Genomic DNA, 16,343 nt, shown 5'->3' with positions numbered 1-16,343 from the left:
TGGAAGAGAATCATCCTTCGTGAATCATTCGAAGGAGGTGGTCATCCTTTGTGAAGATTCAAAGGAAGTGTAAGTTCATCTCTTGTGGTTTCAAGAGAGGTGGTATTTCTAAACTCTTACAAATTGTTTTTCTTTGTGATTAATATTTGTAACTGTTTTGTGATAGTGAAAAAGGTTTATCTTGTTTGAGATAAGCGACTGGACGTAGGATCCGAGTGATCTGAACCAGGATAAAATCACCTGTGCAATTTTTCTCTTTCCCTTACTCTGTCATTTATATTTAATTATCTGCTCAGTAAGAAAAATTAAGAGAAAAATAATAAAAGGCAAAATAATAGTATATAACCAATTCACCCCCCCTCTTGGTTGGTTCCACGCTAATAATTCCTTTGCAGCGATTCTAACAATTTCCAACAATTCAACAAAATCATGAGTTCAAGCTAATTTTTAAGTCATAAAGGTTGTAATTGAAGTCAATTTTAAGTATAAAAATAACAGTTTTTCAACTGTTATCACAACCCCAAACTTAGAACTTTGCTTGTCCTCAAGAAAATAAGATGTAACTCAATCTTCCACCAATCCATACAATGGTTCACCACATTCAAAAATCCTTCTTTCAAGATAAGTAAATACTCAATTTAGTTCATCACCAAGACTGCAATCAAGATGTGCACATGCTTTTAGTGTTCACTCAATCACATAATGTCCAAGAAATGCTATTATCATGAATGATCAATCAACTAAGCAAAGATGTTCTTATGTGTTCATGGAATCTATCCTCACTAGATAAAGTGTTTTACTCAAACACACAAGTGTATAGGAGATATTCACTCATTCACTCTACTATTACAATGCCACATGAATCAACTTTGCCTTTCATTTAACCATAATCAAAAACACTTACAAGCACACATCATCACAAGGACTTTTCAATGGCTTATAATGCGGTTGGGCTAACAATAACAATTGGTTTTTCTGGATCACAAAACCCTTGAGTTAAGAGAATCATCTAAATACAACCATTCTTAATTATTCCCAACTTTCTTTTGCATTGAGCTTTTCTTTTTCTTCTTTTTCTTTCCTTTTTCTTTTTCTTTTCACATGCTTAACTTTTAGCTCAATGCTTTTTATTTTCCCTTTCTATTTTCCAACAACCCCAAACTTGAACATTTATCAATACCACAGAATATTTTCAACTTAACTCAAGGTAAAGATTTTTCAAAAAGGGTTTTCAAATCATGTTCAAGGCTAAGGGTTCAAAGGATAGAACACATAGTGCTCTCTTTTAGTGGGCTAAATTCATGCATTTTGCTAACAAAAGGGTTACCAACAAATGGCCTTGATCATATGATGCAAACAAGCAAGTGATTCAATCATAGCAAACCTGGGCAAAGTCATTCATGCTTTCAAAGTAATAACATTCAACAACAACTCTGGAGCTCAAAATCTCACATATAAGCTCATTCACATTCCACATACACATCCTGCTTAGCATCATAATCACAATCACAACATCATGCATTTGTTCACATAGCTCGTGAACCACCTGTATAAGCATATAATGTGCACAATCTCAACATCAATCAAGATCAAAACACACAAGCAATACTCATCATGCAATACGTCATCAGCAAACCATCATAACAGACAAATTTCAAATTGAGAACATCAACCCTATTCTAAAAAAAACAGAAGCAAATAAGTTCAATATTACAAAACACTAGGTTGCCTCCCAGTAAGCGCTTATTTAACGTCACGAGCCTGACCCAAAATAGTTCAAGGATCCGCCAAGTTCATTACTGTGGATAATTGTTCTAGTTCTCCTCCTAAATAATGCTTGAGACGTTGACCGTTCTCCACCCAGCTTCTTTGCTGATCACTGGCAGTTGGATCAACTAATTCAATTGCTCCATGTGGACGCACATTCTTCACTATGAATGGCCTGGACCATTTTGACTTGAACTTTCTAGGAAACAACTTCAATCTTGAATTGAACAATAACACCTGCTGTCGTGGAATAAAAATTTTCTTAATCAACTTCCTGTCATGATAGAATTTTACCTTTTCTTTGTAGTTTCTGGATGAATCATATGGATGCAACCGCATCTCTTCAAGTTCCAACATTTGCCTTCTACGCTTTAAGCGCCCATAAGGCTTTATGCTCCATCTCCACTGGTAAATGACATGCTTTCCCATAGACAAGCTGATAAGGTGATAAACCCATAGATGTCTTCATTGCAGTCCTGTATGCCTAGACAGCATCATCAAGTTTATGTGACCAATCCTTTCTTAACATAGCAACTGTTTTCTCCAATATTCGCTTGATTTCTCTGTTAGATACTTCAACTTGCCCATTACTCTGTGGATGATAAGGTGAAGCTACCTTATGTCTCACACCATAATGTTTGAGTACCTTAGATAGCTGATAATTGAAAAAATGAGATCCTCCATCACTAATAAGTACTCTAGGAGTTCCAAAGCGTGTAAAGATTTGCTTCTTTAGAAATTTAATCGTAGTGCTTGCATCATTTTTAGGACACGCCAATGCTTCTACCCATTTACTCACATAATCTACTACCACGAAAATGTATTCATTGTTGAAAGATGGTGGAAATGGTCCTACAAAATCAATGCCCCAACAATCAAAGATTTCAACTTCTAGAATGCCCTGTAATGGCATTTCATGACGTCTTGAAATATTTCCAGTTCTTTGACACCTGTCGTAATTCATGGCATGATTATGAGCATCTTTATATAAAGTAGACCAATAAAAACTTGATTGAAGAACTTTTGCTGTTGTTCTTTCTCCATTGAAATGTCCTCCATAAGGTGAATCATGACAATGCAAGAGAATTCCTTCAGCTTCTTCATTTGTAACACATCGCCTCAAGAGATTATTTGCTCCTATTTTAAATAAGTAAGGGTCATCCTAGATAAACTGTTGGCATCATGCAAAAATTTCTTTCTTTGTTGCCAATTAAGATCTTCTGGAATTACCCCTGCAGCTTTAAAATTTGTCAAATCAGCAAACCACAACCTCTTTTGAATATACATGAGTGTTTCATCCAAAAACGATTCCCAGATTTCTGTTTCTTTGCTAGTAACCTCAGTATTAACTAGCAGGGATAAGTGATCAGCAATCAAATTTTCACTCCCCTTTTTATCACGGATTTCTACATCAAACTCTTGCAATAATAACACCTATCTAATTAGACGTGGTTTAGAATCTGGCTTTGTCAACAAATATTTTATAGCTGAATGATCTGTGTAGATAATCACCTTAGACCTTATGAGATAAGATCTGAATTTCTCTAAAGCATAAATTATAGCTAGAAACTCCTTCTCAGTGGTAGCATAATTTAACTAGGCATCATTCAACACTTTACTAGCATAATAGATAGTATGAAATACCTTCCCTTTTCTTTGACCAAGGACAACTCCTATTGCATAATCACTAGCATCACACATTAATTCAAAATTTTGATTCCAATATGGGGCTATAATCACTAGGCCGAAATCAATTTGCTTTTCAATGTATCAAAAGCTTTCAAACATTCATCATTCATCACAAAAGGTATATCTTTAACCAACAAATTACTTAATGGTTTTGCAATTTTTGAGAAGTCTTTAATAAATCTTCTATAGAATCCAGCATGGCCTAAGAAGCTTCTGATTCCCTTCACATTTGTTGGTGGAGGAAGTTTCTCAATAACCTCTACTTTGGCTTTGTCCACTTCAATCCCCTTAACATAAATGTTATGCCCCAATACAATTCCTTCTCTTACCATAAAATGACATTTCTCCCAATTAAGTATCAGATTCGTCTGAACACATCTTTTGAGAACAGTGCCAGATTCATCAAAAACTTATGAAAGGAATCTCCAAAGACAGAGAAATCATCCATGAAGACTTCAATTTGATTGTAACCAAATGGCATTACATAATCCAAATGGCATCTTTCTATAAGCAAAAACACCAAAAGGACATGTAAATGCAGTCTTCTCTTGATCTTTTGGATCTACCACAATTTGATTGTAACCAGAATATCCATCCAGAAAACAATAAAAAGACTGACCTGCCAATCTCTCTAGCATTTGATCCATGAAAGGAAGAGGAAAATGATCTTTCCTGGTAGCTTTATTTAATTTCCTGTAATCAATGCACATACGCCATCCAATAACAGTCCGAGTAGGAATAAGCTCATTCTTCTCATTATGAATTACTATCATCTCACCTTTCTTTGGAACGACCTGTACTGGACTTACCCATTCACTGTTAGAGATTGGATAAATAATGCCATCTTCCAAGAGCTTCAATACTTCTTTTCTAACCACCTCCTTCATGACAGGATTTAATCTTCTTTGTAGTTGAGCACTCGGTTTATAATCATCTTCCATGAAGATCCTATGCATGCAATAAGTTGGACTCATACCTTTAATATCTGAAATTGACCACCCAATAGATTCTTTGTTGGCTTTCAATATTTCTACCCACTTTTCTTCTTCTTCAAGAAGCAAAGAATTACTGATGATAACTGGCTTTGTTCCATCTTCTTCTAGAAAAACATACTTTAAATGTGATGGTTGCATTTTTAATTCTAAATTCTTTGCTTTGACTTCCTCTTTGGTGTCAATTGTCTCAAACTTAGCATGTTCCACTGAAATCTCCTTCAATGTCTCCAAATCCGTCATACATTCATCAATCAATTTTTCTTCTTCTTCATTTAAATTTTCACAAGCATCAATAAGATATTTCTCTAGTAGAGAAGAATAATGTATCATCCTTTCTTGCACCATGCAAACCTCATCAATTATATCAAATTGAAAACATGCTTTGTCATCTTTTGGATGTGTCATGGCTTTAAATACATCGAAATTTACCTCTTCATCTTGAACTCTCAATTTGAGTTTACCATTCTCGACATCAATTAAAACTCTGGCAATCTTCATAAATGGTCTCCCAAGAATGAGAGGTACATCTCCATTTTCCTCCATCTCCATGATAACAAAATCCACTGGAAAAACGAATTTGTCTACCTTGACCAGCACATCTTCAACTACTCCATAAGGATATTTAAGAGACATGTCTGCCAATTGAAGTGCCATTCTAGTGGGTTTGAGCTCGAAGCCCTCAATTCTTTTAAATACAAACAGCTGCAACAAATTAATAAAATCCTCCTCCAAGGGGTGAAAGAGTGTGTTTCTGCTTCGCTCCAGCCAAAGATACAAACCCTAGGACGTCCTAAAGCTTATATATTATTCTAAAAAATACAAAAAAGTAGGCCCAAGCCCAGAAAAGTGCCGCTCAATGGAAAATACCGCTCAGCGGTAGTAGCGCGTTTCACTTCTTCCCCTCAGTGCCAGTTTTCCCCTCAGCGGTGCCAACGGGTACTGAAAAGTGCCACTCAATGGTAATTGGCGTTGAACGGTACTTGCTGATTCTCTTCTTTTGCACTTTTTGTGTCCTTTTCTGTCTCCATCTCTTTCCTACTTCACTTCTTTCACCAAATTCATCTCAAAACCTGAAAAAACAAGGAAATCAAGCATAAAACCTGTCCAACTCTGTTATTTCCAACAATTCAACAAAATCATGAGTTCAAGCTAATTTCTAAGTCATGAAGGTTGTAATTGAAGTCAATTTTAAGTATAAAAATAACAGTTTTTCAACTGTTACCAATGCTTCGATATATATTGATGTTGACATTGTGAACTATATGCTGATATACAGGTGGTTGTTCACAAGCTATGTGAACAAATGCATGATGTTGTGATTGTGATTATGATACTAAGCAGGATGTGTATGTGGAACGATTAGATGAGCCTATATGTGAGGTTTTGAACTCTAGAGTTTTTGTGAATGAGTGCTATTACTTTGAAAGCATGAATGACTTTGCCCAAATTTCTATGATTGAGTCACTTACTTTTATGTATCATATGATCAAGCCCATTTGTTGGTAACCCTTTATTACCCAAATGCATGGTTTTAGCCCAATAAAAGAGAGCATAATGTGTTCTATCCGTTGAACCCTTTAGCCTTGAACATGATAGAAAACCCTTTTTGAAAAGCTTTACCTTGAGTTGAGTTGAAAAATATCTTGTGGTAGGGATAAATGTTCAAGTTTGGGGTTGTTGGGAGGTCTAAAAAGGGAATATGATAAGCATTGAGCTAAGCATGTGAAAAACAAAATAAAAAGGAAAGAAAAGAAAGAAAAAGAAAGGCTCAATGCAAAAGAAAGTTGGGAAGAAGGAAGAATGGTTGTGTTTAGATGATTCACTTAACTCAAGGATTTTGGGATCCAGAAAAACCAATTTTCTTGTTAGCCTAGCGACATTATAAGCCATAGAAAAGCCCTTGTGATGATACTTGCTTGTGAATGTGTTTGATTGTGGTTAAATGAAAGGCAAAGTTGATACATGTGACATTGTGATAGTAGAGTGAATGAGTGACCTCTTATACACTTGTGTGTTTGAGTGAAACACTTTATCTGGTGAGGAAAGATTCCATGAGCACATGATTACATCTATGCTTAGTTAATTGATTATTCATGACAATAGCATTTGTTGGATACTATGTGATTATGTGAACACCAAAGCATGTGTGCATCTTGACAAAATTCTCTATGATGAGCTGATTTGAGTAATTACTTGTCTTGAAAGAAAGAGTTTTGAATGTGGTGAACCATTGTATGGATTGGTGGAAGATTGAGTTACATCTTGTTTGCTTAAGGACAGGCAAAGTTCTAAGTTTGGGGTTGTGCTAACAGTTGAAAAACTGTTATTTTTATGCTTAATTATGAACTTAAAGATAACCTTTATGACTTAGAAATTAGCTTGGAATCATGCTTCTGCTTAAGTTTTGGAAATAAGAGAGTTGGATGAGTTTTATGCTTGGTTTTCCTTGTTTTCGTAGGATTTAAGATGAATTAGATCAAAGAAGTTGAAGTTGTAAGGAGATGAACTCAGGAAAGAAAGTGAAAGTGCACAAAAGAAGAGTTGCAATCACCGCTAAGGGCCAAAACTACAGCTGAGCGTCAATTCTGAAGACCCGCTGATAATAGTTGAAAAACTGTTATTTTTATACTTAAAATTGATATAAAAACAACCTTTATGACTTACAAACTAGCTTGGAATCATGCTTTTGCTTATGTTTTTGGAAATAAGAGAGTTGGAAAGGTTTTATGCTTGATTTCCTTATTTTTGCAGGTTTTTGAGATGAATTGAGTGAAAGAAGTGAAGAAGCTAAGAGTTGGATTCAGAAAAGGAAGAAAAAGTGCAAAAAAGGAAGAAGCTACAAGTACCGCTCAGCGTCATTTACCGCTGAGCGACACTTTGAAGACCCGCAGTTACCCCTGAGGGGCAAAACTAGAGCTGAGGGGCAGAATAGATGTCACGCACTTACCGTTGAGCGGTATCTACCAGTGAGCGACATTCTGATGGGCTTGGGCTCACTTTTCTGTAATTTTTAGAATAGTATATAAGTTTTTAGTTAACCTAGGTCAAGTATCTTTGGTTGGGACGAAGCAAAAACACACTCTTTCACCCCTTGGAGGAGGATTTTGGATGCTAAGGCTCCTTTCTCACTTTCTAGGCTTATATCTTTTCATTCTTTCATTGTATTTCATCTAGTTTCACCATGAATATGGTGAACTAAACTTTTATTATTGTTGGGGAATCAATGTAGTCCTTTTGAAACTCTCATGTATGGAATTTGTTCTTCAAAATCTTCTTTAAGATACATGTTTTCTTTCATTAATTATTAGGGTTTTTCCTCTTTGCTCAAAGCATGCATTGTTTAACTCATTCGATGTCATGATCATTGATTTTGTTGACATGGACACATACAGGGAAATCTAGATCTGGGGAATCTCTCCTAATAGTAGTATAAGATGGTTGGTTGCCTTTAACCTTCTGTTCACTATAATGCATGATTAATTGCTAGGGAGACAAGAAATTGTAAACTAGTGATTAAGATTAGGCTTTCTTCGCCGAGACATCAGGTTTAAGGTAATTTAGAAAGTGGCATTAAAAGTTAATGAAGAAAGATGAATTCCTAAATACATGAGAGTAGATAAGGATGAAATTGATAAACCCCAACAACATAATCATCCATATATTTCAATCCACGTGTTTTGTTTCTTCTTACCATTGATCAATTCATGCATACATATTTACTTTTGAGTATTTGCATCTAAATCTTAATCAATTGGTTTTACAAGTCTTAGCTAATCAATAAACCACACAACTGTCTAGGTCGTGAGTCCTTTGGGAGAACGATACTTGGTCTTACCAGGTTTATTACTTGATATGATTCGGTTACACTTGTAGAGGGTTTAACAAGTTCTTTACTTCGTTTTCGGGGATTAAAGATTTGTTCATGAAGTTTTTGGCGCCGTTGCTGGGGACTCGTGGTTTAACTAGTCTATTTGTGTGATTTTTGATTAATTTTGACTTGATTTGTATATTTTTGATTTATCTTTTTATTTTTGTATCCTTAATTTTATCTTTTTGGTTTTTATTTTTATCTTTTTGTATTTTTAATTCTATTTGTTTTATATTTTTATATTTTTATTTATTTTTTTATCTTTTTGTGCTAACAATTGTTTCTAGGAACTTATTTTCTTGTGTATGCAGGAAGCAATTCGCACTAGAAGCAAGAAAAATTCAGAACCTCTTCTTGAAGGTTTGGACGAGAGTAGACGGAGGAGAAGAATCCATACATCTAGAGAACTTTTCCCTCCTCCAAAAACACTCTCACAACCTTCACCACAAAGGTCTAACCAAAGCACTAAAAATATGGCAGAGGAGAATAATGGTAGACGAACTCCTGCAGATTACACCACTATGGTTGGCCCTCAACATTTTAACAGTATAGGAAGGCCGAGCATCAATGCTGCAAACATGGAGGTGAAACCAGCATTGATACAACTGGTAAAGAGTAATCAATTCAATGGGCTATCACATGAAAGTCCATATAAGCATCTCACTACTTTTAATGAAATCTATAACACCGTGAAGATAAATGGGGTGCCGGATGAAGCAATCAAGCTTAGCTTGTTTCCTTTCTCATTGGGAGGCATTGCTAAGTTATGGTTAAACTCTTTTCCAGAAGAAAGTTTTACAGAGTGGGAAGTTGTGGTTGCAAAGTTTTTAAACAAATACTTCCCACAATCTAAAGTCAATAAAGGGAAGCAAGAGATATCTTCTTTTAGACAAGGCATGGAGGAGACATTAGGTCAAGCATGGGATCGTTATAAAAGTTTGTTGAGAAAAACTCTCACGCATGGCTTTGATGAAGCAGCAGTAGTCTTACTTTTCCTTGGAGGTCTTGGTTCACAAACCAAGTTGATGCTAGATGCCTCAGCATGAGGTAATATTAAATGGAAGACTCCAGAGGAAGCAACTGAGCTGATAGAAAATATGGCTACTAATGACAATGAGTTGCACAGTGAAAGAGGAACTCCTATTCAACAGAAAGGGGTTCTACAATTGCAATCAAATGATGCCTTGCTTGCTCAGAATAAGATTATAACTCAACAGTTGGAGAATCTAACAAAGACACTTTCTCAATTGCCAAAGGAATTAAAGACTGTTGCACAAGTTCAACAACAGATGTGTGAACTATGTGGTGGTGACCATATCAATGGTCAATGCGCTTTTCCAGTGGAGGCCCTAGAAGATGTAAATTTCATGGCCAATCAATTTCCATACCGCCAAGGTAATTTCAACCAAGGGTGGAAACCTCACCCAAGCATGGGTCAAGGTCAAGGAAAATCTGGACAAGCTGGGCAATTAGGACAATTTAATAGGCCACAGCAACAACCAACACTATGGCAACAAGTGTCTACACTCATTGAAAAACATACAAAGTTGGAAGAAATTCTTCAGCAATTTATGCAGGTAACTATTTCCACTCAAAAGAGCATTGAAGCGTCTATTAGAAACTTGAAGATTCAAGTCGGCCAAATATCTAAGAAGTTGGAAGATATGCCTGATAAGAATTTTGGGGCTAATACTGAAGTTAACCCTAAGGAAGAGTGTAAAGTTTTAGTGAGTGTGAATGTTGAAAAAGTTGAGTTAGAGAGAAGAGAAGAAAAAGAAGAGAGAGTAGAGGGAAAAGAAGAAAGAAAAGGAGAGCATGAGAAAAAAGAGAAAGAAGAGATAAAAGAGAAAAAAAATTGAAAATATTCTTCCTTTTCCAACAGATTGTGAGAGAATAGAGAAAGAGAGACAAGAGGGGCTTTGTACAGATATCTTCAATCAAATGGATGTTGATCTACTGGTAAATGAAGCATGGCAACAATTTTCAGCTCAGGTAAATCATATGAATCAAATCTCCAAAAGAAAAAGATATATAGAGGAGGAGACTAATGAGTGCAAAGCTACTAAGAAGAGATCATTCCCTCCAAAAGTGAAAGATCCAGGAAGTTTCACCATTCCTTGCATCATAGGGAGGAAAAAGGTAAAGAAAGCCCTACTTGATTTAGGGTCAAGTGTCAATTTAATACCTTTATCTTTACTTGAGCAAATTGGTGAATTTGACATCAAGCCAACAAACATGACTTTGCTAATAGCGGATGGATCTTCAATGAATCCTTATGGTATAGCAGAAGATGTTATGGTTTGTGTAGGTAAACTACAATTCTTGGTGGACTTTGTGGTGATAAAAATGAAGGATGAAAGGGTGCCAATTATTCTTGGAAGACCGTTTATGAAAATGGCTAAGGTCATCATTGATGTAGATGAAGGAATAATGGTGCTTCAAGACCACGAAAAAAGGGTGGTTGTTGATGTCTTCAAAGAAGAGTAGCAGATGAAAAAGGAAGAGGCTAGTCATAAAGCTACATGTCGAGATGCACTCATGACTAGTCCTAAAGATACAAAGTCGGACTTTAAAGGTAAAAATTGTTTCTTGTTTTAGGTTAGGGAAGAAGAAAAGGATGGCAAAGGAAGGACGGTTCATGATGAGTTGATGCAAGCACAACCCAAACTTGGTAAACATGTGAGATTCAAAAACAGATTGTGGGTTGTGCAAGACTATAAAGAGGATGGATTGATAGAAATTGAATCTCCACATTCAAGAAAAATCAAGGAGGTGGACCGGAAGCAGCTGATGAGTTGGTGTGATGATAAAAAGATGAACACCAACATGGAAGATGGAACCTAAACTTTATTGGGTCAAGCTAATGATGTTAAAAGAGCGCTTTCTGGGAGGCACCCTAGTGATTTCAGAACATTAATTCTTATTTTATTGTTGATTTTGGTGAAGTAATTTTATAAACTTTGGACAAATTTTTTATGTTGAAATGTTTGGGTGTAGAATCTACTAATGGATGCTAGGTGGTTAAGTATCTACTGAAGGATACTAGGTTTATTAAACAGGTTTGTTACACCTACTGATGGGTGTTGGTAAGAAATATTGGCACCTACTAATGGGTGTTGGTGGATTTTGGGTCAAGCTCGTGACGTTAAACAAGCGCTACCTGGGAGGCAACCCAATTGATTCATTTTATCTTGTTTATTTGTTTTGATTCTGCTTTAGTTGCATGATAGGGATTGAATGTTTAAGTGAAATGAGAAATTAATTGCATGGAGTGAGTGAGGGGCGTGAGTATGAGGCACCTAGGGCAAGCTAGGAAGAAGGAAAGCAAGTCACGCAAGTGCCGCTTAGCGGGAATTTTCGTTGCGGGGTATCTGATACAAGAAGGCCTAGCACCATAGGACCCATCACAAGAGGGATGGCCAAAAAGCTCCAAGATGAGTATTCTCCCAAAGGTCAAATACTATTTGATATTTTTGGATGGAAAATTGGAGAACAAGAAGATGTTACAAATTTGCCAAAACATGGAGAAGGGTAAAATGGACATTTCCACACAAGAAGGGGTGTGCTTATCCTTCTATGGGGTGGCATTAGTAATTGTTTCTCCACATGTAAAACTCATTTGTCACGTGTTTCATAAGGCTTTCTAGAAGCCACACATTTAGCACATGGTTAGCATTTCAGATCTAAAAACGTGTAAAAGGCTTGCTTAAGCTTTGAGATTGATCTATAAAATCTCATAGGCAAAGCTTGTAGCTCACTTTTGAAGAATATTGAGTTTTACTCTGCTGATGTATTTTCCAGCAACCAGAACTCTTCCAAAAGTCACTTCTTATTGAGCTTTCCTTCTCCATCTAGCTTCCTTCCACTGAAGGCCGTCTGAGCTAGTATACTCAATCACCTAGAGCTCTTCCTCCATCTCTGCATCCACTGAATTCACTATTCCGCTGCTGCCAAACCATAATTCTTTCCGCTGCCAGCTGCTTCTCGTGAGCCAACTTCGACACTGCTCATGATCCAATTCATCATTCCACTACCTTCAAACCACACCACTTCTGGAGCAACTTCATCAAGTGGTATTCAGAGCAAGGTTCTGCATCACGCTCCAGCTGAGTAAAATTTTCCTTCATTCTACACTGTCAATACATTTTCCTTCGTGTTTTTGTCTCTGTATGCACTGTTTCATTACTCTCTTCAATTCCAGTAGTTTTCATTTACATCGTGTCTTTGTTCCATCTTTTACTTGATTTTATTGTTCATCATTTTAATCGGATCAATTCATTGATTTGAGTCTTTTAATTTTTTTAATCTGCATTGTTTTGTCCAGTCATGTGATTTTCTTGAATTTTTGTTAAAAATCCTGAGTAATTTTGGTGCCTGGATAAATCTGTGAAACTGGATGTGTTTTTCAACAGAAGCACATCAAATGAGCAATGATTAAAGAGCTCAAGTGCATCTTGAATTCCATCACAGTGCAGTTCTAGTTAATACAGAATTCAAATCTGTTTTGAATTTGATTTAAAATGTGTTTTCTGAAATGCACCGTGTGAAATTAAAATTGGTGATGTTGAGTTGCTGTAATGTGATGTGTGCATACCATATGAACAAGGAATTTTCCAAGACAATCAATCTGGTTGCACCATTCTGCAGAATCCATAACTCATTCAAGCAGCTTGACCGAACTGCACCTATCTTTGATTGATGTTTCTAAATTTTTCTGATTTTTGAATCTGTCCAGTTTAGAATTCTTTCTGGACATCTCTTAAATGCATTTCTAGAGTCTTGTTTAAGTTTGATTTGCTGTCCTATAGTCATTTTAATTGATTACATATCAGTTTGATTCCTTTGCTAAAAATTGGATGGTGAATTGGCCAAATCTGGTGTGAAAGAGCAACTGCAATAGTAAAATTTTGATTTAAAGGCATTTAGCCTCTGCTGGCAGTTTGCACAAGTCATAATTGGTAAAACAAATTTGCTCAAATCATAAAATTAAGAGTCCAAATTCGTTCTTGCAAAATGACCATTCAAACCACCAATTTTTAAGCACCTTTTCTGGTATAGTTGCAGATTTTTTTAATTTGAAAGCTTGTTGTGATTACTGCATCAAAGTTAGTTTCAATTTGGTAGCAAAAGCTTGGTTCAAGTGACTATAAAGAAGTGCATCATTGAAAATTAACAATATACTGCATTTTAAAAAAAAAAGCTGTGTGAACCAGTGCCAAGCAAATTTTAAACTCTGATGCACAATTTTCAACCGTTCTCCTAGGCATTTTATCAAACACTTTGCCTAGTTTACATTTGGTTTCGAAATTGATCAAAGCTGCAACTTATCTTTGTTTCTTGCTTTTCAAATCCACTCTAGATCCTTTCCTAAGTTCATTTTGAGTGCCACCATTCATTGGAAACCGATTAATTGATTGATTTAAGTTGTTTGAAAATCCTGTACATAAGCTGTTTGATAAAACTACAGTTGTGCATTCTGGTTTAACAGTTTCTGGCAGCAGCAGTGTTGATTTTCTGGCTTAATAATTGATTATTGGTGGTCTGTATGAGCTCTTTGTTGGGTGCAGAATTATCTCAGGTGGTCCTACAACACTGGTAGCATCTTAGGGAGTGGATTGGAGCAAGGAAAGATCAACATTTGGGGCTGATTTTTGGTGCAGCAGAATCACGTTTTCACTGGTCTGCAGAAAATCTATTTGCTGTAACAGTAGCATATTCCACTTGGCAGCTGTGAGATTAGTGTGAATCAACCAAATTCACTTCCTTTAAGAGAAGCCAGAGCTGCATACCACTTTTACTTACTATTCCCTTGTTGTTTCATCTCTATTGTTTTGCAAAATACTTGTAATTGGCCATTAAGTAAGTGAGTTGGAAGAATTCACAAGTGTTCTTCCATCACTTGCAAACTTTGTTTTTAATTGTCATTTTAAAATTGGTAGACAGTGAGTGTGTCTTGGATCCAAAGTTTCAAGCCTCACTTAGGAGCTATCACCATAGGAATAGTTTTCATTTCTTTTTGGTTTAATTGTTCCACGATTTAGGGAGATTTAGGCTAAAAGGGATTAAACTCTAAGCCTTGTCACATTAGAGTCCAAAGAGTCGTGTTTTAGTGTTTAATTGTTGTGATTGTTTGTGAGTTGTGTCCTTTGATTTTAAAAGTGATTTTTAGTTTAAAGGGTAACTAGTAGTAACCTAAGACATTTTTGGCAAGGCAAGACTTGGTACTTAAGCAGTCTTTACGACTCACCTCTCTTACCTGGGACTTGTCTAAGTGTGAATCTTGTATATCTTTTACACTAGAAAAACTTTTAGAAACAAAGATGTCTTGTTATCCATATAGGTCTTCTAGGAATTTTAATGTTGATAAGCAACTTAGTTACAAAGACATCAAAAGAGCACATGATAAAGCTAGAAGGAAGTCTTGTTCATTTTATGAATTTGATAGGATTGAAGATGATTTGTATAAACAAGCTAGTGAAAGTATTCCATTCTTTGGTGATGACATTGGTGCATTAACATACCTAGCTTGGGAAAAGGAAATTGATGACATGCATTCATTCATGGTTAGAAAAAGTAAATCTGAATCCTTCTATTCTAGAGACAATGAATCTTATATTCTTAGTCTCTACATTTCTAGTTTTGAAAAGCATGCAAGAGAGTGGTGGGATGATAGACAATATCATGTTAAGATAGGTAGAAAATTTCCCATCCATGATTGGAATGAATTGAAAGCTTGTATGAGAAGAAAGTTTGTGCCTCGAGAAATTGAAAGGAACTTAGAACTTATGAGAGAGCTTATTAGAAAAGGTAAGTCATTCATTCAAAATATAAGTGGGTACTCTCGTAGGGAAAGTGAGTTTCTAGAAAAACTTAAGAGGCTATGGGAAGAGACAAGCATATATAGAATTGAGAGATTAAAAAGAGAAAAACAAAAGCAAGAAGTAAGAGAGAAAAGAGAAAAAGAAAGAAGAGAAAAAGAAAGAAGAGAAGAGGAAGAACGAAATATAAGAGAAGAGGAAGAAAGAGAGAGAAGAGAAGAAGAGAAAAGAAGAGAGCAAGAGAAAAGAGAAGTAGAAGAAAACAAGAGAAGAAAAGAGGAAGAAAGAGCGAGAAGAAGCGAGGAAGAAAGAGAAAGAAGAGAAGAAGAGAAAAGAAGAGAGAAAGAGAGAAAAGACGCACAAAGAAGAGAAAAGGAAGAAGTTGAAAGAATAGAAATGGAAGAAAAGAAAAAGCAACTAAAGGCAACATCTCCTCCTACCCTAGAAGCTAGATTCTTAAGGGGAGGTTTTCTATCCTTTCACTTTTCTCCATTTATATTTGAATTTTCCAAATTTCACTTTTCTTTCAAAGACTTTGCCACTCCATCTTTAAAAATGTTATCACTATCAACACATGCAAAGTCACAACTTGGGTTATGGTTACCTTTATGGTTACCAATAACTCAAGATACAAATAAAACTTCAAATGAAGAAAGGTTTCTTTGTTATATTAACATTAAAAATTTCAAAATTAGGAAATCTTCTTCTACACATAGTCCTTTATATATCTTATTGGGTCAAAGAAAACTAATTAGAGATATGTTTGATGCTTATTGCAGATGGATATTTGATCCAGAAGGAACCCTTATGAAGCTAACAAAAATAAGTCTTCAGATTTGAGGACAAATCCTTTCCAAGAGAGAGGGGATGATACAAGAAGGCCTAGCACCATAGGACCCATCACAAGAGGGATGGCCAAAAAGCTCCAAGATGAGTATTCTCCCCAAGGTCAAATACTATTTGCTATTTTTGGATGGAAAATTGGAGAACAAGAAGATGTTACAAATTTGCCAAAACATGGAGAAGGGTAAAATGGACATTTCCACACAAGAAGGGGTGTGCTTATCCTTCTATGGGGTGGCATTAGTAATTGTTTCTCCACATGTAAAACTCATTTGTCACGTGTTTCATAAGGCTTTCTAGAAGCCACACATTTAGCACATGGTTAGCATTTCAGATCTAAAAACGTGTAAAAGGCTTGCTTAA

At 35.8% G+C, this 16,343-nt stretch overlaps 1 protein-coding gene across 1 annotated transcript; it reads left to right on the top strand.

The window, feature by feature from the left end:
• The first annotated feature begins 10,260 nt into the window (after positions 1 to 10,260).
• On the top strand, positions 10,261 to 10,806 carry LOC128197511 (uncharacterized). Its single transcript, XM_052879564.1, has one exon. It carries the CDS (start codon positions 10,261 to 10,263, stop codon positions 10,804 to 10,806), a length of 546 nt encoding a protein of 181 aa, XP_052735524.1.
• Positions 10,807 to 16,343: the final 5,537 nt, after the last annotated feature.

Source organism: Vigna angularis, chromosome 6 (assembly GCF_016808095.1).
Source record: "Vigna angularis cultivar LongXiaoDou No.4 chromosome 6, ASM1680809v1, whole genome shotgun sequence".
Lineage (NCBI taxonomy): Eukaryota > Viridiplantae > Streptophyta > Magnoliopsida > Fabales > Fabaceae > Vigna > Vigna angularis.
The sequence above is the reverse complement of the archived record's forward strand: the minus strand, read 5'-3'. Positions and strand labels throughout refer to the sequence as shown.

Coding starts and splice junctions, on each gene's coding strand:
- LOC128197511 (XM_052879564.1), top strand. CDS start 10,261: ATGGATGTTGATCTACTGGTAAATGAAGCATGGCAACAATTTTCAGCT.